This window comes from Canis lupus, chromosome 4 (genome assembly GCF_048164855.1).
Source record: "Canis lupus baileyi chromosome 4, mCanLup2.hap1, whole genome shotgun sequence".
NCBI lineage: Eukaryota > Metazoa > Chordata > Mammalia > Carnivora > Canidae > Canis > Canis lupus.
In genome coordinates this window covers 71,069,084-71,089,285 of record NC_132841.1, presented here as the reverse complement: position 1 = coordinate 71,089,285, position 20,202 = coordinate 71,069,084, and the positions used below count along the sequence as shown (strand labels likewise).

General features: G+C 39.0%; 1 protein-coding gene across 1 annotated transcript in view; it reads right to left on the bottom strand.

Moving 5' to 3' along the window:
• LIFR (LIF receptor subunit alpha) overlaps nt 1-20,202 on the bottom strand; it is a 77,237-nt gene that overhangs the window by 37,720 nt on the left and 19,315 nt on the right. The window contains exons 2-5 of the mRNA XM_072824828.1: nt 15,973-16,134; nt 14,019-14,133; nt 11,089-11,228; nt 5,089-5,252 (exon numbers count right to left, since the gene is read on the bottom strand). Coding sequence (XP_072680929.1) covers nt 5,089-5,252; nt 11,089-11,228; nt 14,019-14,133; nt 15,973-16,114 — 561 coding nt within the window. The 5' untranslated portion in view covers nt 16,115-16,134. The remainder of the gene's footprint in view (nt 1-5,088; nt 5,253-11,088; nt 11,229-14,018; nt 14,134-15,972; nt 16,135-20,202) is intronic.

Below are 20,202 nucleotides of genomic sequence, written 5' to 3'. Positions count from 1 at the left end.
GTATTTCCAAGAGTTAAAGGCAAAGAGAGGAGCAGCATTTCAACAAAATGTTTCAGATTAGGTTATTATATGTGTTACAAGTTTAAATTTTTATTTTTAAATATGCAGCTTATAAAAAGATAAAATAGTAATCTCAACTGTGAAAAATGGGAAGGATTTCAATCAAATATCAAAGATCTAAAAAAAACCTTGGGACCTCCAGTTAAAGACAACAGATTAAATAATTGTATTTCCCTCCCTCTTACCTTCTGAAATCTCTGTAAAACAAAAGCACACAGATTTTTTTTTAAAGGCATAGATGCACAAGGGCAGAAAACAGAAGAAACAACAGCTGTGAAATTCTGGATACTGCAGAGCTTATGGACAACAGTAATGGACTCAGAATATGTGAGAAAGCTGAATCTTAAGCCTCCAATGGAAAAGGCAGAAATAACCTGATTTCTACCACAGAAATGTCAAAGGGCTCAGGAGGGGGCTGTACCCGGCTTCCCTGGAAATGCATGATGAAGGTGAGGTGCAGACAATTGCTTGAAAGTTGTTTGAAGATATGTTAGATACCCAAATACCCCTCCTACATTCTGTGCTACCAAAAGACCACCCTTCTTCATCTTGGCAGAATGATGATTTATGATCTGGAAAAGTAAAACACAATATCTCTGGAATGAAGAACCTCAGAAAGAGTGGAGAAGGGGGAATACTGTACCAAAAAAAGAGGCACTGCTAACCTATGCACTATGAAGGCTGGGGTTCTCCTGCCTTCTTCTCCTACTCAGCCCCCAGGATACTGATGGCAGAGAGTTCCTACTTACCAGATAAAAATGTAAGTTAACTTTTCTGGGGCATATGAACAGGTCAAGATAAAAACCTAAAATAATAATAAGATTTTGCCAACTATATGGCCCATCCTCACCTATAATGAAGACTCAGTCAACAAGTCCCTGGATGGCAAACAAAAGTTCCAATTAGATTAAAAAAAATTTTTAAGAGCCACTCACTTAAATACAAGCAGCAACCAGGATGACCATAAATTGGAGGAAAAGTTCTAATATGAGAGCCAAAGATCAAAATAAAGAAAAAAGGAACTTGAAGAACAGACTACACAGAAAGAAAAAAAAATTAAATAACTGATGTCCTCAGAGATAAGAGATATTGCATCCATAAAACAAACAAAAAAATAGACAAAAGGGATCTCTAGTACATAAAAAATATCTGTTAATAGAAATTCAATAGCAAGACTGCAAGATAAAGTTTAAGAAAAACTGTCCAGAAGATAGAGCAAAATAAAAATACAGATAGAAACTAGGAACAATTAAGAAAACTAGAGGATCAGTTTAGAGGGTCCAATTTCTGAAGAACAGAGTTTCTAAGAGAAAAAAAAAGGAGAAAACAGGTATGAAGAAATCAAAGACATAAGGCATAAAATAAGAAAAATTTCCAAGCTGACATGTGTTTTCAGATTGAAAGGGGCCCAATGACTGTCCACACAACAGGGGAAGACAGATGCAAGAACAAACAAAAGGAACAATGTCTTCCAAATCCTGAGAAAATTCCCCAATCTACAATTCTGTACCCAGCTAAAGCAGCAATCATGAATGAGTCCATAATGACATTTTTAGAAATGCTGTGTCTTAATGAATTCATCAAGTAGCATTTTATACTCCCATCAGAAGTGTAGCAAAGTTCTAATTGTTCTGCATCTTCTCAATATCTGTCTTAAATTTTGTTAGAAACTAATTACATTAAAAAAATTTTTAAGTGTATCTGTAAGCTACTGTTACAGGTACCAGAGTATTTATAATAAATACAGATACCTACTAGAATATATGCTTCCACCCAAATGAGGAAGAGGAAGAATTCATGAAAAAGAGGATCTATCATTAAAAAAAAGGTAAAAAGTATCCCCTGGATGATGATAGAGACCCCGTGGATCACAGCTTCCTAAGAAATGCACCAAAAAACCACAGAGATTTGTCCTGAATGGGTTATAGGTACACCCAGGTATTAATCTCTTCAAACCTAGGGTTGGCTGGTAGGAGTAGAGACTGCTGGAGCTCCTGAGAAACCTCTGGCCATAAAAGCCCTCAGATATTTACCAGTCTCCTGCTCCATGAAAATTATAGCTATGTGAACCCCATGTAAGAAGGATTGAGAGGTAAGTCAGAAGGCCTCACCAGAGAGCTATTTATAAACATATACCTGATAAAATACTAATGTGTTTGAACATTTCAACAGGAGAGTCATACAACTTGGAGAGAATTCAGGATTGAATTAATGGGGCACAAAAATAAAACTAAAAATACAAGACAATACAAGAAGCTATACCCAAAAAAGGAAAATGGTTAACATATACTAGTTTAGCTGTAAATAGTGTTTTTATAACCATAATACAAACAATGAATGCCAGTCTACCAAAAATTACAACAGAAAGATAGAACAATACTGGAAAAAGATGGGAAATGTAAGAGTGAGCAAGCGAGCAAGGACACAAGCATGCAAGTATGTGTGCCCAGGCCACATATTACACTGCTGTCAGAAGTGTATGAAGCCCCAGGAAGTGAGGGACTAAAATCTCACCTCCCACTGTTATAATAAATCATTGCTAAAAACTGAAAAGAAAAATTAAGAAAGAGCAACAAAAGCATGTTATATGGACAATGGAAATACATAAAGAAAGAAATGAAATTTACTGTGTACATGGAGAGAAAAATGGGAAGGGAGCAGGGTCCTGCAGAACTTCCAGGTGTCATTCCCACCCTGGCCAGTGTAGCGCACCACTTCTGTGCCTGTATGTGAGGCCATGGGCAGAAACTGTCAAATTCTAATTGAAACACCAATGTACAGTATTCTTGATTCTTAAACAATCACAAAATAGCAAAGTGACAGGTAATAAGCAACTGTCTTAAATAATGATATTAATAATATATAATCATAGGATCCCTCAGTAGCTCAGCAGTTTAGTGCCTGCCTTTGGCCCAAGGCATAATCCTAGAGTCCCAGGATCGAGTCCCACATCAGGCTCCCTGCGTGGAGCCTGCTTCTCCCTCTCCCTGTGTCTCTGCCTCTCTCTCTCTCTGTCTCTCATGAATAAATAAAATCTTAAAAATATATACATATAATTATAAACAAAAATGTCACATTTTACTGTAGACCTGTAACACTTATCCTCTCACATTTTACTTTTTAAAAATTAATTTGTTCTAGGGCAGCCTGGGTGGCTCAGTGGTTTGGCGCCGCCTTCAGCCCAGGGTGTGATCCTGGAGACCCAGGATCGAGTCCCACGTCGAAGTCCCTGCATGGAGCCTGCTTCTCCCTCTGCCTGTGTCTCTGCCTCTCTCCTTTGTCTCTCATGAATAAATAAATTAAAATCTTAAAAAAATTAATTTGTCCTATCTTTATTTTTCTTGCCTCTTGCTCTATTTCCACATATAAAGATTTTTCTTCAAAAATCAGATCCCAAAAATACAACTTTGTCACTGCCTTATTGTGATGCACCTTGTGGCAATAAGTTATATGACCTTAAAAATAATACTTCCATTCATTTATGCTTGACTTCACTTACACTTCAAACAGTAGCCTCTTATTTTAGCATCCCTTAGGTCGCCCCCCAAGGAAGTATTGACAACTAGTCGTTGTTTAGTAGCTTTATAGATATCATCATCATTTACTGAAGTAAATATTTGGTACCACTTCACAAATGAGAAAAAGGAGGTTTGGGGAAGTTACCCTAAGCCAGGAAGTGGTAACCAAGAACACAGAATGTCAGGCCATAATTAAAAGCTACACGAGACAATTTTTGATAAGCAATAGTGTTAAGACAACAGTGGTAGAGCTGTATCAAAGCTACCTGCAACTTGGATTTACAGGAAAGAATTGCCATTAAAATTCGAAAAAGAGAGCATTTAGGCTGAGGTGATTAGAATGGGCTTTAAACTAAAGGGCAGGATTTGACTTAGGTCTTGAAGTATATATTCAATCTGCACAGGTGAAGAGGAAGAAAAAGCATCTTCTATGAAAATAAATATATCTGTTTTGTAACAGAAATTGTAGTGGTTAAGAAAGAGAATAGACTCTGTAACTCTGAGTCCTGGCTCTACTACTTAATATCTTCCTGTGTCTCTGTATCTTCATCTATAAAATGGGGATGATGTTAATAGTGCCTCCCTCATGGGTCTGTTGTGAGGATGCAAAGTGATGAACACATACAGAGCTTTTACAACAGTGTCAGCAATGGGGGAAGTATGGACACACCCTACCTACAGTTACAGTTGCCACTATTTTAGGAATGTAAAATAGAGTATCAGAGAGGAAAAACAGGACAACTATGAAAAAGAATAATTCTATTTTTTTTATCTTTTATGATCTATCTTATCCATGTACTTAGGCAAATAGTTGTAAAATCATGAGGCAGTCTTCTAATTCTTAAATCTGTAATTAAGTGGATTTCAAATCTTCATCAAGGAGGAAAAGAGTAAAAGGACAAAAGAGGGAATTACCATATACCCTGTCAAAACTTTTCACTACTATTCCTCTTATCTAAAGGATAATAAAACTAAAAATAGATCATAAGGAAACCATTCATAAGCAAAACTTTTTTAAAAACTGAGAAGAAAAACATGTGCTATTAAATGTAAGAATGTTATTTCAGATTCAGATAAATTCAAACTTATAAGCTTATACAAAATTTCCCAACAATTACTATGACTAAGTATGTTTCAAAAACATTTTTATGTTTATAGTATTAGACAAAAATAAAAATAGTAAATTATACATATACATTTATTTCACTTATGTAAAAACATTCATATAAAAAAACAGAAAACACAAAAGTAACATTTACTGTGGTCAAGTGGTGGAATCATGGATTATTCCTCCCTTAATTTCCTAAACTTACTTTAATTAGAAAGTTATACATGATTTTAATAAGTGATTTTTGAGTAATAGCACATCATTTTTAATGAATCCTGAAAGGATTTTTTTAACTATTTCCTTAACCATGTAAAAGCTCTCTGATATCACCTTTAAAATCTTTTAAAAATTACTTGGTTTCTTTAATGTCATAGGAAAAAATCTATTTTGGTTCAAACTTACTAATTTTACGATTTCCATATTTTCTTTACGTAGAATTTTAATTTCCCAGATGACAGTTAACTGATGTGGAAAAACAGAACCCCTGTCATTCCACTTTAGGTGTATTGTGGAAGTTGAGAAATCAGCAGACAAATTCAAGATCTCTGGCGTGTCTGGAATTAAGGCTTGAAAAAAAGAAAACAAGATACAACTTAGTAAAATAAGTAATGGTTTTTCATATTGTAATTCCATTAATTGACTACTTTTAAACACAATTCCATCTTGGTCAAAAAATAATCAAGAATTAGGGCAGCCTGGGTGGCTCAGCAGTTTAGCACCGCCTTCAGCCCAGGGCATGATCCTGGAGACTCTGGATCAAGTCTCATGTCGGGCTCCCTGCATGGAGCCTGCTTCTCCCTCTGCCTGTGTCTCTGCCTCTCTCTGTGTCTCTCATGAATAAATAAAATCTTAAAAAAAAAAAAATCAAGAATCAAAAGCAAACTTTGGGGGTGCCTGGTGGCTCAGGGTAGTTAAGCGTCTGACTCTTGATTTCACCTTAGGTTGTGATCACATGGTTGTAAAATTGAGCCCCACATCCAGCTCCACGTTGGGCATGCAGCCTGCATAAGATTCTCTCTCCCCCTGCCCACTTCTCCTCCTGCCTTGCACATGCACACACACACACACACACACACACACACACACACACAACCTCTCTCTAAAGAAAGCAAACTCTCAAAGTGATTACTGAAAAAAAGAGAATATATGTATTTATTTACATAAGCAGCTCCTAATGATTCATCAGTCAAATCTGAGAAAATTACTACCATATCCTAATATGCCTTCTAATACAAATAATCAGATTCCCACAAAACTCTAGTTCATCAGTTTGGAATCTGTAAGTGGGCAAAATCAGAGAGAAGTAAAGGAGCTTCCTCTGTATGACTGTAGGTCAGGCCCAAAAAAATGATGGAATACGGAAAGCTTGCTTTGGTAGAGCTTTCCATCTGTTTTCTCTGCACCCTTCCCAATCACCTCACAGTGTCAAAGCCCCTGATGCTACTTGGGGATGCTATGAGCTATTATTGGCTTAGGTATCTGTAATTAGCAGTAAGAATGACCAAGGCATTGAGTGAGGGAGTCAACAGGGTACTCAGATGTGGCAAGTACTCAGCAGGATAAGAAGTCCTTTGGAAAGGTTAGGTGAGCTGTGGCGTGTAGTGTAGTGCAAGGAGCTGAGAGAGAGAGCATGATTAAGTGGGAGACCACTGGAGAAAGGCTGACCAGAGTCGCAAGATCATGTCTCGTCACGTGCGTGAGGGATATGGAAAAGGAAAAACTCTGATGGGCATTTCAAAGAAATGACCAGATCAAAGAAATGAAGGATTACTACAACGAGAAAGGGAAACACTTAAGATTTCCTCAAGTTTCTAGCTTAGAAAGCAGGCACAAGGAACCATGGACATTGTGAAGAAATGCAAGAGACAGGCTATGAGTGACCAAGTGTCAGAGGAGCGACAGAAGATCTGTGGAGAGGTCCGCAGACAGTGAGCGAGAACGGGGACCATCAGCACCATGGACACAGACTCAAGAGGAACTCGCTCAGGGCAGCTGAGGAAACAGACTTAAAAGCAGGACTCAGAGAACAGCTGAAGCTTGTTTGAGAGCTACCAGTATAGACAGTCACACCTTCAAGGAACCAGAGAACCACAGCAAGAATCCTGAGAGGCAGAAGGAAATGAGAGAAGATCCAGCACTGCTGAGACTAAAAGAAATGGGTTGTCATTTTAGGCCAAATAAAAGAGTTCATAGAGGAAAAGTGAGAAAAGACCAGTAGCACTGGCGATGGTACTACCCTTGGCGAGAGAGAAGTCTGGGAAGATAGTGGGCCCAAAGCTGCAGTACAAAACGTAAAAAGGGAAGGACACCTGGGTGGCTCAGTGGTTGAGTGTCTGCCTTTGGCTCAGGGTGTGATCCCAGGGTCCTGGGATTGAGTCCTGAATCAGGTTCTCCACAGGGAGCCTGCTTCTCCCTCTGCCTATGTCTCTGCCTCTCTGTGTCTCTCATGAATAAATAAAATCTCTTTAAAAAAGAAAAAGAACCATGTTTTAGGATACAGTATCTCGCACAGGGAGAAAATGGTAAATTAAACAAAAGGGGTTGGGGTAGAAAAAGTGCGGTATTCTTTAAAATCTTCAGGTCTCCCTACCTATAAGGGATGAGTAAATTACTCAAATAGTTTGGATCAAGGTGTGAGCCTGTTCCATTCTGTGAAACGTAGGCTTTCTGGTATGAAGGGCAGACAATGTGGGGACTTTTTCTTGCTTGTTCTCTCTTCAAGTAACAATAAGTGAAGGTAAGTTAAAAGAATTTGAGAGAAAAATGCTCTTGGGCCTCATACCTACCCTACCACTTCCTCATGAAGCCCAAGGGCCAGTTAAGTAAGTCACGGAAGTACATATTTGCAGGACTTTACAGAGGTAGAGTAGCTGAAAGTGTTAAATAACAAAAAGGGCAGAGCAAACCAATAAAAATTAGTCTTATAATTTAAAAACAAGTTCTTAATAAATTTAAATAAAATTTGCTGGCCACAAGTGCTCTACATTGGATTTTGTAAAACATTTACAGCTGTACAGGAAACAGTACATGTGGCTCCAAAACCAAAACACTATACGGCAAAGTCAATGGTTTCACAGCTACGTAAGAACAGTGGAGGATGCTTGATAGGACAAGTTTTAAGTAGGAGCTGGTTTTAAAACAGAAGGAGCCACTGTATCATATACCTGAAACTAACATAACAAACACTATATGTTAACTAACTGGAATTAAAAACTTAAAAAAACAAAACAAAAAAAACAGAAGGAGCAAATGAGCAAGAAGTTGCCTTAGTGCCAGGAGAGGGAAAGTTCAAGGTCCGGTGTGACCTGAGAGCAGAGGTTTCTAAGAATATGGTTCTTTCAAATGTTTCAGGCTAAAAAAAAAAAAAAAACAAAAAACAAATGTTTCAGGCTGTCACAATATAGTCTAACTTAAAAATTATGAAACATAGGAGCATTTACACTAAAGCAATATTCATCTATTAAAATGTTCCCTCCCTGAAAAGTACACATAATTTACATTTGTCTAAATAGAAGTGGGCTATTCTTCAAAACACAAGTCATATCTGGTATTTCAAGCTAAAGACAGAAATAATCACAATTACACAAATGAAAGATTTAAATACACACATTTTCTTTGTTACTTCTTAGTACACTTCCTCCCAGTAAAATGGGAAGTATCCCTAAGCTCCCATAAACTATCATCTGCATTTCTTTCCAGCTAAAATAGACACTTGAGGACAATATTAACTTGCTTTCTAGAAGACAAGAACTTTTCATCTGGGAAATAAATTTAATCACTTGTGTTTATTTATTTTTTAAAGCTAGTCCATCTTTACCCATAACCTCCATGCTCTTTTTTGCTTAAACATCAGAAGATGGGAACTTTCCCAGCTCATTTATAGGATCCACATTATTTATTCTGCCTCAGACAGATCCATATTTTCAGGTCATTTTAAGAAACTGAGGCACTAAAAGTCTTACAAAGCCTTATTTTTGTGTTTGCCCTTGTCAATTAGAAGCTTATTTTATATATGCATATATATATTAAATATACCTTGTTTGCTTCATATGTATAGTGTTGAAAGCATCTGGAGAAAAGTTAACTTCTCATATTTTTATTCATAGCAAACTGCCAAAAAACCCAGATCCTCTAACATACAGGTACACTATCATTTCATAGCTCCTTCCGAACACAGCAGGTACTCAAAGATGTGCTGATGCATCCATCTCTCTTGTATTCATCTAGTTTGCTTTTCAGTTTTCTTATCTGTATTATAGTAGTAGTATTAGTAATATCTTACTATTGGGATGCTGTTAATTTAATATTCTGATCATAATCAGACCCAATATATTAAAATTCTATCAACAAATTACCTGATATGTAAAAATAACAAACTATTCATCTCATAAGTCATCTAGAGTCTGTCTTAATGTGCCCTTCTAGATCTTTCTGTCAAATACTATCACTTTCAAGTAGCTTCCCGGGGCAGAACTTTCTCAATATCTGCTGAAAAATCAGACAATACAAACTGGCTCTCAGACAGAGTCCTGGGGGACTTTTTTAAAAATCTGGAATAAAACTAAGTTAGATTCCTTACACCTTACTACAAAATAAGTCTAGATGGGTAAAAGATTTAAATCAAGTATGATAACCAAACCAAAAGCTCAAAGAAAAACAGCAAATGAGTCTATTTATATAAAGATGAAAACCAATGAAGTTTTAAATTTTAAACTTGGAAAATTATTTGTAGCAAATTATGACAGAATTAATAACCATAATATAGGGAGCGCTTGTGAACTGACGAAGGGAATTCTGAATTTCAACACAAGAGAAAACTGAGAAAGAATACAGACAGTTCAGAAAAGAATAAAAATGACTGATTTTTTTTTTTTTTAAGTAATCACAGAAACGCAAAAACAAAATGCTATAATTAGGGGCCTTCAGACTGAAATGGCAAAACTAAGAGAAATGGACAATATCAGCAAGGAAGTAAAAAACAGGCCCCTCTCATAGGGTATCTGTGGAAATGCAAAGAGACTCAAAAGTTCTGAAGAACAACTGCCAATGGACATCAAAAGTCCTAACAAGAAGACTATCTCTAGGGCAGCATTCCCAATTTTAGGAATTTAGGCCTAAGGAAATCATCACCGAAATTAGAAACATACATGTATAAAACATGCTCACTAAAGCACTGGTTATAATACTGAAAAACCAGAAATAAAAATCTCAATGTTAATAATCAATCGCTTAACATAATTACAGTACCTCTATTCAATGGAATACTATGCAGCCTATAAAAATAATACAGATTTAGATAACACATTGAAAATCTATGCCTCTGTTAAGCAGGTTATAAAGTAAAATGAACCTTACTGTTTATATGAATATGCATAGAAAATATATTTACGTGTTAACAGTATTTCTCTGTGGGTATTGAGGGCTGATCTGTATAAAACATTCTCACATTCAGCTACAGAAAGAAAACAACAAACATGGCTCTTCTTTATCTTGAAAGGCAGTGAGACAGATGCGAAGTTCCTGGAAAGCTTGCTTTGCTATTATCCTTTCAGAATCTGTTCTATCTCAGACACAGACCACTCCAAACAGGCATCTTATCCATGAAATTGGACAGGTCACCAAGTTAATTGTATTTTTTCCCCTTGTTTCAAAGTAAGTCATCTTTATAAAACCCATTATATGATTATGATGCCACGCCTATAATAGTTATCAAGAGCAAACAAACCTGCTTCCCCCACCATTAAGAGTCAAGACTCCTGGGATTTCTAAGGTCTCACTGTGTAGCACAATTTCCACTTCCATCAGCCTGGGTCTATTTCATGACTCCACTCAGCCTGTAACCTAGATCGTAGACATTCAATCTGTACAAGATGCCTGCCACATGCAAGGCAGTAGGCTAGGAGAGAAACTCCCTGCTCTACTGAACCTATTTTCTTGTAGAAGTGACACAAAATAAGTTCCTTATCACATAATACATTAGTAATGCAACTGTAAGAAATGCCATAAGGAAAAACACACATGCCTAAGGGAATGTTAAGACAGGAATAGGGTCTCCTCTAGGAGAGTAAAACTACTTCCTAAAGCACGGGACACCAGAGAAGTTCTGAAAGGTATGCAGTAATCAATGAGGCGAAGAGGTGACAAGAAAAGCATCCAAATGTGGAAAGGATCCTTTACTCTGTGACATCTACTTTGACTAGAAGGCAGTCTGCTTCCTTCCCCATCTTAGCTATGCTCCATAAGTCACAGTCAATGGTTGCTGGGAAAATCCAAGTGTTACTCTAACAACTGAATTTCAAAAAAAGAAGAGTAAATTTCTGACAATTATAAAGCACTGCAATACTAAACAGAAAGGCACTGTACTGAGTTATTTTCAAATCAAGTTTCTTTTCAAATACTTACAAACATTCTTTTCATTCAGTGTGAATTTACTTATAGGATTTCCGAAATCATACAGACGGTTTATTGTTATTTCATGATCACCAGGTAAAAGAGCTGGAATTTTAGTATTTGTTTTCTCTGATTGATAACAAGAATGGGACCTGCAACAGAAAAAAAATCAAATTTTAATTAGCAGATAAAGTGACAGTGCAATTTTCATAAAAGTATGATTAGCACAAAATGTGCTGGAAAATGCTTTTTTCTTTTTTTTCTTTTTAATTCATGAGAAACACAGAGAAGGAGGCAGAGACACAGCAGAGGGGGAGAAGCAGGCTCCCTACAAGGAGCCCGATGCGGGACTTGATCCCATGACCCCGGGACCACAACCTGAGCCAAAGGCAGAGGTTCAACCACTGAGCCACCCAGGCACCTCCTACTTTGTTCTTTTATACAAAAACATGATATGTTATGCTGCATCTTAAGATTGAAAAAAAGTTGGGGGGGTGGTGCCTTGGTGGCTCAGACAGTTAAGCATCTGCCCTCAGCTCAAGTCATGATCCCAGGGTTCTGGGGTTGAGTCCCACACAGGCTCCCTGCTCAGCTTCTCCCTCTCCCTCTGCCTCTCCCCTCTGCTTATGCTCTCTCTCTCTCATAAATAAATAAAATCTTAAAAAAAAAAAAAAAAAAAAAAACCCTGAAAAAAAGAGGTTAATTACTGGTAAGTGCATCAACGTGGAGGATGAATAACCAGACTGTACTAGAAAGTCGAGTGATAAGAGGGATGATTATTATCAAGAAACTCAGGATTTTAGCATGCCCTTCAAACTCCCACCAACCTCCCCCCTGCAGCCTTCCCGTCACCCTGCACTTCTACACTTCTACATCATCATAGGTCTCATGCTGAGATGGCGCTCCACACAAATACTGAGGATGGGGATGAAACTGGCTGCTTGCGGCCTCAGACACACCTTCGATCTGTCCACTGTTCCTTGTTTTGACCCAAGGTTTAGCATGAACAACACCTTCTCACCCGCTCTGCTTTCAAAACTCTTCTAGTTCCCCACCCATAAGCTCCTCCACAAAAGTCGCTTTTTCCCCCCTGGTTCCTTTGAACCTTCACAAAGCCCATTTACATTCTCTTTATTGCATTTCACATACACTTCTAACCTCCCATGCAAATCTGAGCTCAAGCAGAGGGGCTGTGCAGTGTCTCCTGCAACCCTGCACAGGCCTCTTCATGTTCTTTACTCTGGACTCTGACTTAACAGGTCGGCTCACTGCTTCTCATCCTCACAGGGGCAGGCCTCCTTAGCTGCCAATAACACAAAACCACCTGAATTCACTAAATGGTGCTATTTCATAAGATCATGCCATTGAACCCATATTCTTTCAGGCTGGAACGTTCTCTGTCCTTTTTCTGAGAAACTGGGTATTCACACTCCATAATCACACCTCTGACAGCCTCTCTGGAGCCCCACACTCCTCAGTCAGTGCTCCCTCAGCCCTTCACATATAATTTCCGTCAGCACTTAAACCCACAGTGATTTGTTTCTTGTGAACTCCTGGAGATTCTGAACAACCTCCTCTCTCTTTGGCCTGAGATAGTCATTTATGTTTTTACCAAATTTTTCAGGTTCTTCCCTTCTGGATTCACAGCAGGATTACAGTCCCTGCTCCTCTGAAGCAACGCATGGCGAATTGACTTTATTTGCAGAGAAACGTGAGCAAAAGTCACATCTATCTCTTCGGGAGGGAAGCTCTGGAAGCCAGCATAGGCCGTGTTGCCTCTCCTTCCTATCTTTATGCACTGGAGGGTAAGAGACCCCTAGGCTTGGGTGCCTGAGGAGAGACTTGGGGCAGAGATGCCAGCTGACCCAAGGTGGACACAGAACACAAGGAGGAAATAATCCTTTATTTTCATAGCAGAAAATAAGGAAATAAGATGTTAGGGCTATTTCTAATACACAAACAAGCTCTTCCTGGTTGACAAATCACGACAAAGCTTAGACCAACGCTCAATAAACATATACCAAATGGGAACAAAACACCTGAGTAGTACCTGAATGCCCACTTATGTGAGTTTACATTAGGACCACCCATCAGCAAAACAGGACTTGGAGCTGCTGTGCTGAACTACTCTGGTGATGCTGAACCACTTAGAGCCCTGATGGAATTGGGGGCAAGGGGAGAAATGTTTTGGTTTGCAGACAGTCCAAAGGCCTCACCTCTAGGCTTCAGAGCCTGTGGCCCTCTCCAAGATTACCTGAGAGGGGAAGGTGGTGTGAGGGAACCTGTCACTGACCTCCTAATGTCCATTCCCCCTTTCCCTTAATAATAATAACTCAAGGTTTATCCAGGCACATTGCCCGCCTCTTATGCAAATAGGCTTCATCATTTGACTAAATTCTTCCAATGAGATGCAAGCAGAAGTGTTGTGTGGGACCTCTTAGAGGTCTCCTTAAAGAAAATCATCCTTTTCCTCACTGCTTTCTGGAATGAAGCCATGACAGCCACTCCTCAAGCATTCTTGAACCATGACATCACATGCTAACGATGGAACGGCAGCTTGATAAAGAGGAACCTGGGTCTTTCATCAATGACCATGCCAGCCTTGAACTCCCCGCTCCAGAGCTGACATTTCCTGTTAGGCAAAGTCAAAACCTGAACCCAACTGATCTAGACAGATGTTGATTTGGGATGGACCAGTAAAACTTTATAGCAGATTAGAATCCACAGTAAAAGTGTATTTCATACTTAAAATTCATATAATACAAGAATCAAAGTTTTGGAGAAGGGTTTGTTTCCACCTTGATTGATAGAAGATTCAGAGTTTTTAGGAAATAGAGGGTGAAGATTTAAAAATTTCATTTAAAAAATTTCTAGAATAAAATATGCTCTAATATTAAAGGCCTTTAGTCATAGCTATTAGTTAACCAAAGTATTTCTTTTACCTGTTTTCGATGCAAATTTCATAAACAGTACCATGGCCTGCTGCAGAGGGTGCTTTCCAAGAACAGTCCCATACTCGCAAATTGTTAGTTATACACTTCAAATCACGAGGAGCCCCTGGAGAAGGAGAAACACAGAATATGCTTAATAATTTCATTGCACATCAAACCATCTTTAATCATGAGTATGAGCATATGTGTCTGCACACGATGCAGGTCCTCTGTGCAAGGATGAGCCTGTAGTCACAGAAAGGGCTGGTTTTCTTTTCTTTCTTTTTTTTTTTTTTTTGTAGCTGTGGATCAAAAAATGAGAGGAAATCAATGGAATTGGGCCAAGCATGAGACCACTCAGGGACTGAGCCTCCATCAAAGTCCTACCTTTAGCCACTACAATAAATGGAGGGAGGGACTGCAGGTTGGAGGATGAGACCCAGAGAGAGCCTGGAAGAATTTTATCTCCAGTAGCTCCACTGGCCCCTCTTCCTCCCTGCTAAATACAGTAACTCTAAGTAAGAATTATGTGCTTCGCATGCTCACAAACACTACTTCTAAGCACTCCCTCCCAGCCAATGCTGCCCTGCTGCCTATAACCAGACTGCCACCTCTATAGAAACCCCACAACCAATCTTTAAATTTTTATGAAGTAGGGATGACTGGGTGGCTCAGTGGGTTAAGTGTCTGCCTTCAGCTCAGGTCATGATCCCAGGGTCCTGGGATTGAGCCTGTCGGGATTCCTGGCTCAGCAGGGAGTCTGCTTCTCCCTCTATCCCTGCCCCTGCCTGCCTCCCACTGTGTCTCTCTTTTTCTCTCTCCCTCTCTCAAATAAATAAAATCTTTAAAAAATTTTTTCATGAAGCATATTATATTTAAATAGTAATGAACTCACACAAGCCTCTGAAAAATATGTCTTTTGTGTAGGCCTAAAAAACTGAAAAGTAACAAGTAACTCAGAAGATTATAATTTCAATAGTATTTATTCATACTATAAAAGAATACTAGGTCATGGAATACATTAGCACTGTACAATGAAAAACTGAAAAGAGAATGAAAAGAAAGGAGGGGTATGAGAGGGAGGACAAAAGGAAACCAGAAGAGGGAGAGGGAAGGAGGGAGGAAATAAAGCAATTAGAGTGTATAAGAGGTTATTCCATCTCAGACTCTCTCTATAAATGTCTCTGAAAGAGTTTTTTAATTTTTACACCATTGGCATGACATTTACAATAGCAATAAATTATAAAGCTACTTACATGAGACAGAAAACAAAAATGTTAGAAGCACTCACATTAGAAATCATCAGTAACCATAACTAGAGTTATTTAAACAGTGATCTCAGAGGAAAAGAAGAGATCTGTTTAATTATAGAAATAATAGAAAACTAAACTCAGGGGCAGAAGGATGATAATGTTTTTTATAGAAATAAGCTAGATAATAACATCTACATAAACATTCGTAATATATTTAAAGAACATGAACACAACATGTTATTAAAGAAAGAGATTTAGATTTCATTTACGTGACATTCAGAAAAGCAAAATTATAGACAGAAACTAGGCCAGTGTTGGCTTGAGAGAGGGAGGAGAGGAGCTGAGGATAGAGGAGCATAGGGAATTTTCTGGAATGGGGAGTGTTCTGTGTCTTCATTGTGCTGGTGGTCATGTGACTGTACACATTTGTCAAAACTCACAGAGTTTTATCCTAAAAGGGTGAATTGTATTGTATGTAAATTATACTTTTTTTTTTTTTTTTATGGGTAAAGAATATTTAGACCTAGCTTTAGGGGCCTTTTAAAAAGAGGGCAATAGTGTATAAAAAAAGAAAATGACAAAGAAATTGATTTTAACCACAGAAAACCTGAGGGGTTCAATAAAGATACAAGACCACCTCATAATCAAAACAGTAATTGTGAAAAATAGCAACAGCATTGCATCAGTTCATTGTAAGACTCAGATGCACTTACCCCTTTTCTCACTAGTCACTTGGTTCATTAAATACAGGAGAATAAATGTTAATAAGAGCCACTGGAAATGTGAAGTCATCCTCCGTCCGTTACTATCCACCATCCAGGGTGGTCTTCTCAAACGTAAGGAAATGTTCATCATCCGTGCAAAAGTAGTCAGTCCTAGATGAGAAGAATTTCAAATGGTGTTCAAAGTGCTACAAAGACACCTCTTCCACTGTGCACAGCCACAGAAACTTTGCAGACATTAGACTCAAGCTGCCCTGGGTTTAGGAGATGTGAATAATCGAACACAGCTGTTGCTTTAGGGATCCATTATAGGGTCAATTTTCAAATGACAGGCTTCAAGTTCAAGATTATAACCAAACACATATTTCTCAACTCTCCATTCCAATACTACTACAGTAGCACACTACTACCAAAAAGCAGTGCGTGAAACTGAAGTTTTTACAATTTTAAATTATCTGGAATGACAGTTTTTATTTTAATTAATATAGTCATTTCTGGTAATATTTTTTCTTTTTCATTTATGCTGTGATATAGTTTCTATTTCATATAAATTTAAATAAAGGAAAAACTAGGATAAATAATAGTATAGAAGGTTTGCAGATGTGGCAAAAATAGTGACCAATACACACGAATGCCTAAAGTGTAACAAACACCACAACAACTATAACGGGAAAGGGACCGCTAGTAAATGAAAGATGTCAACACATGTAGGTGAGCAATGACTGAATCCGATGCGCCGTGGGGGAGGGGCCGCAATGCAGGCTGGTGCTTTCAGCCTAAGAGCTCCAGGGACGCTCACTTCTTAGCAAATGACTAGAGACAGCCTACCACATGCCAGGTCCCCATCCAGGCACTGGAGGTACACACTGAACCAGACAAAGTCCCAGCTCTCAAGGAACCTGGAATCTAGTTGGGAAATACATATACATAAACCACTAAGAAATTTAAGATCTTTATATGTGCTTTAAAGTAAATGTGCGTAGAGTGTGAGTGAGTGAGTGAAGGTGTTACTTGAGCTAAGGCCTAATGAGAAGATGGCCATGGTAAGCCCTGGGGAAAGAGAAGTAGCAGCAAATACAAAGATCCTAAGAAAGGACAAGCTTACTAGGTTCGAATGTCAGGAGGAGGAGCTGCGGCCAAGAGGAGATGGGCGGGTCAGGCCACGAAGGGCTCTGGGCCATGGAAAGGATTCAGATTTTAACTAATCAGGGGGGAATCCATAATCTGATCTGCACTTTGGGAAGATTTCTCTAGCTGTTACATCGAGGGTGGACTCTAGGGGAAGAGTAGAGGTAGGGAAACCAGAGTCCAGGTGAGACCACGAGTGGTGAGGACTAGGGTTCTAAGAGCAGAGATGGAAGAGATGGTCAGATTCAGGATCTGTTCCAGAGATGGAGGGTCTTCCCAATGCACTATATAGGCAGAACAATGTGGTGATTTAGGAGCATGGACTGGATATCTGGGCTCTTTCCATATCTTGGCTATTGTGGACATTGCTGCTATAAACACTGGGGTGCACATGCTCCTTTGAATCATTATTTTTTATCATTTGGATAAATACCTAGTAATACAACTGTTGGGTCGTAGGATAGTTTTATTTTTAACTTTTTGAGGAACCTTCATACTGTTTTCCAGAGTGGCTGTGCCAGGTTGCATTCCCATCAAAACACGGACGGAACTAGAGTGTACGACGCTAAGCAAAATAAGGCAGGCAGAGAAAGACATATACCATGTGATTTCACTTACATGTAGAATTTAAGAAACAAAACAGACGAACATATGGGAAGGGGTAAAAAGCAAAAAAAAAAAAAGAGAAAGGGAAACAAACTATAGGACACTCTTAAAGATACAGAACAAACTGAGGGTTGCTGGAGGGGAGGTGGGCAGGGGGGATAAATGGGTGATGGGCATTAAGGGGGGGCACTAGTTATAATGAGTAGTGGATGTTATATGCAACTGATGTGTCACTAAATTCTACCCCAGAAACTAATAATACAATATATGTTAACTAACTTGAATTTAAATAAAAACTAAAATAAAACGAAACAAAGATAGACCAGGGCTGATTCACAGCTTTGCTACTCGTTGTGTGGCCTTAGCCTCTCTGCGCCTCAATTTCTTCATCTGTAAAGTGGGGATGGTAACAATATTTTCCGTTAGTTGTAAAGATTAAAAGAGTAAATATGTGTAAAGCACTTAGCAGAGTGCCACACATGTAGTCAGTGGTGTAGTACAGTGTGTTGGGTGAGATATAAGGAGAGGAAGCAAAGATGGCTATAGGATTTGGTGGAAGCAGAACAATGGATGGGTGGTGGTACCATTTAAATCCTTCCTGGGTTCATCAAGAGGGAGGCAGTGATTTACTATTTATAGGCTGTTTATAGGCAGTCTGTTTATAACAGAGGTCTAAGGACCTTAACCTTGACATGTTCCTACTTCCAAAACAGAGGCATTCCCTACAGAATGTAAAAGAACTGCCCAGGAAATGAGAGCAGCTAACAAAGACACAGGTGTCCAAGAGGAGAGACTTCCACATCTGACACTGAGGGCTTCCTCAGAATAATGATGTTCCCATCCACTCCAGCTGAACGAAGCCTGCCAGCTGACAAGCCCTCTCAATGCACTGAAAACTCTGTCAGACTTAACAGTTCCTCATTTTTATACTAGAACAAATAACCAAGGATCATCACACATACAAGCAAAGCCTGCTTTTAAAACAATAAAAAGAGATTCAGAGGAGAGAGGATCCCTAGGAGGGAAATAAAAATTACTCCCAGAGAAAATGGGGATAATATAGAAAAGAGGAAAACTAAAAACAGAAAAATTGCCTCTAAACAATATTCCAGAGTGAATATGGCATAGCCATAAAAACTAGAAGAAGATGCAATGAAAAAGCAATAATCGGAAATAAAAATAGCTCTTACAAGTGAAATGTATTGGCTAATATTAAAAAATTTTAAAAGACAGATAAAAAATATTGGGCAATCTTTCAGGAAAAAAACCAAAGATAAAAACATGTGAGAAAAGATGTATGAACAGGGGAAAAAGATCCAACATCTAAATAACTGGAGTCCAAAAAGATAGTTCAGAAAACACTTTCCTTAGCAAAAGGAGATGGGAAGATCTCTTCCTGGCTATTGCTGAGTACTGTCAAAAACTCAGGAGACAAATCTGGAGTAGCCTACGTAATCATAACCAAAACAGACACAAGGCATAGGCACACATTTCAAAAATGGTCAACTCTTTTTTTGCTGAATAACTTTCTAGTCACTTCTGGTGCCACTGAGCTTATGTATTAGAATAAAAATGTATTCACGGAATGTCTAAAATGCCAGCTGCTAAAGTTATAGAATTCCACAGCATGGGCAGGAATAACAACTGAATAAAGGAGTCCCGAACACGACCAAACCAGGACTGAAACAATCACAAACCATATTCGCTGATGGGCTAAACATCATCTTAAAATGAAACAGTCCCTTGCTACAAGTTTACAGTTGTTCCAGAAAAGAGATGTGTGTCCCATGAAGTGGCAGGAGGGGTAGGGCCGCCACCAAGGTCCTGGAGCAGGTCCCGTGGATGCAGACTCTCATCCTGGCTCCACTGCTAATTAGCACGACTGAGGCCAATCACTTAATCCCTTCCGGCCTCGGCCTTGGGAGCTGCAGCACAGGGCCAACCCTGCTCCTGGTCCACATGAGAAACTTCCCAAAGCTACGGTGTAATATTCCACTCCTGTGGGCAGGCAGCGAGCGAGCAGACACATGAGCACAAGGTCAGCGCCAGCATCAAGGACACCACCGAGCAGGCCAGTGAGAGGCAGGCTGGGGTGCTGGGTGTGCTGGGACAGGAGAATCAATGACACTGTCACCACACCTGCTTAACTGAAAACAGGCAGGATAAAGAAAACTTTCTTTTGTTAACATTTATGTCAAAAATGTTGAGCAAGTCACATAGGCCATATGATATGCTTGTAACAGATCTGACTTCCCTACTTAAGCAAACATTTCAAATGGACTCACCTGAGGCCAGAGCAGTACACGGAGAGCTTTCTAACGTACTCTAAGGGGAAAAGGACACATGAAACTTGTCTCTGCTCCCTTCTAAAAGAAACATTGCCAGAATTTATTTTTCCCCCATCGATGCCTTATTCCTCGAGAACACATTCTTAGAGAGTTGCAGGAGCTAATTTCCAAAATTAGGATCACTGTCACTTGCTGCAGC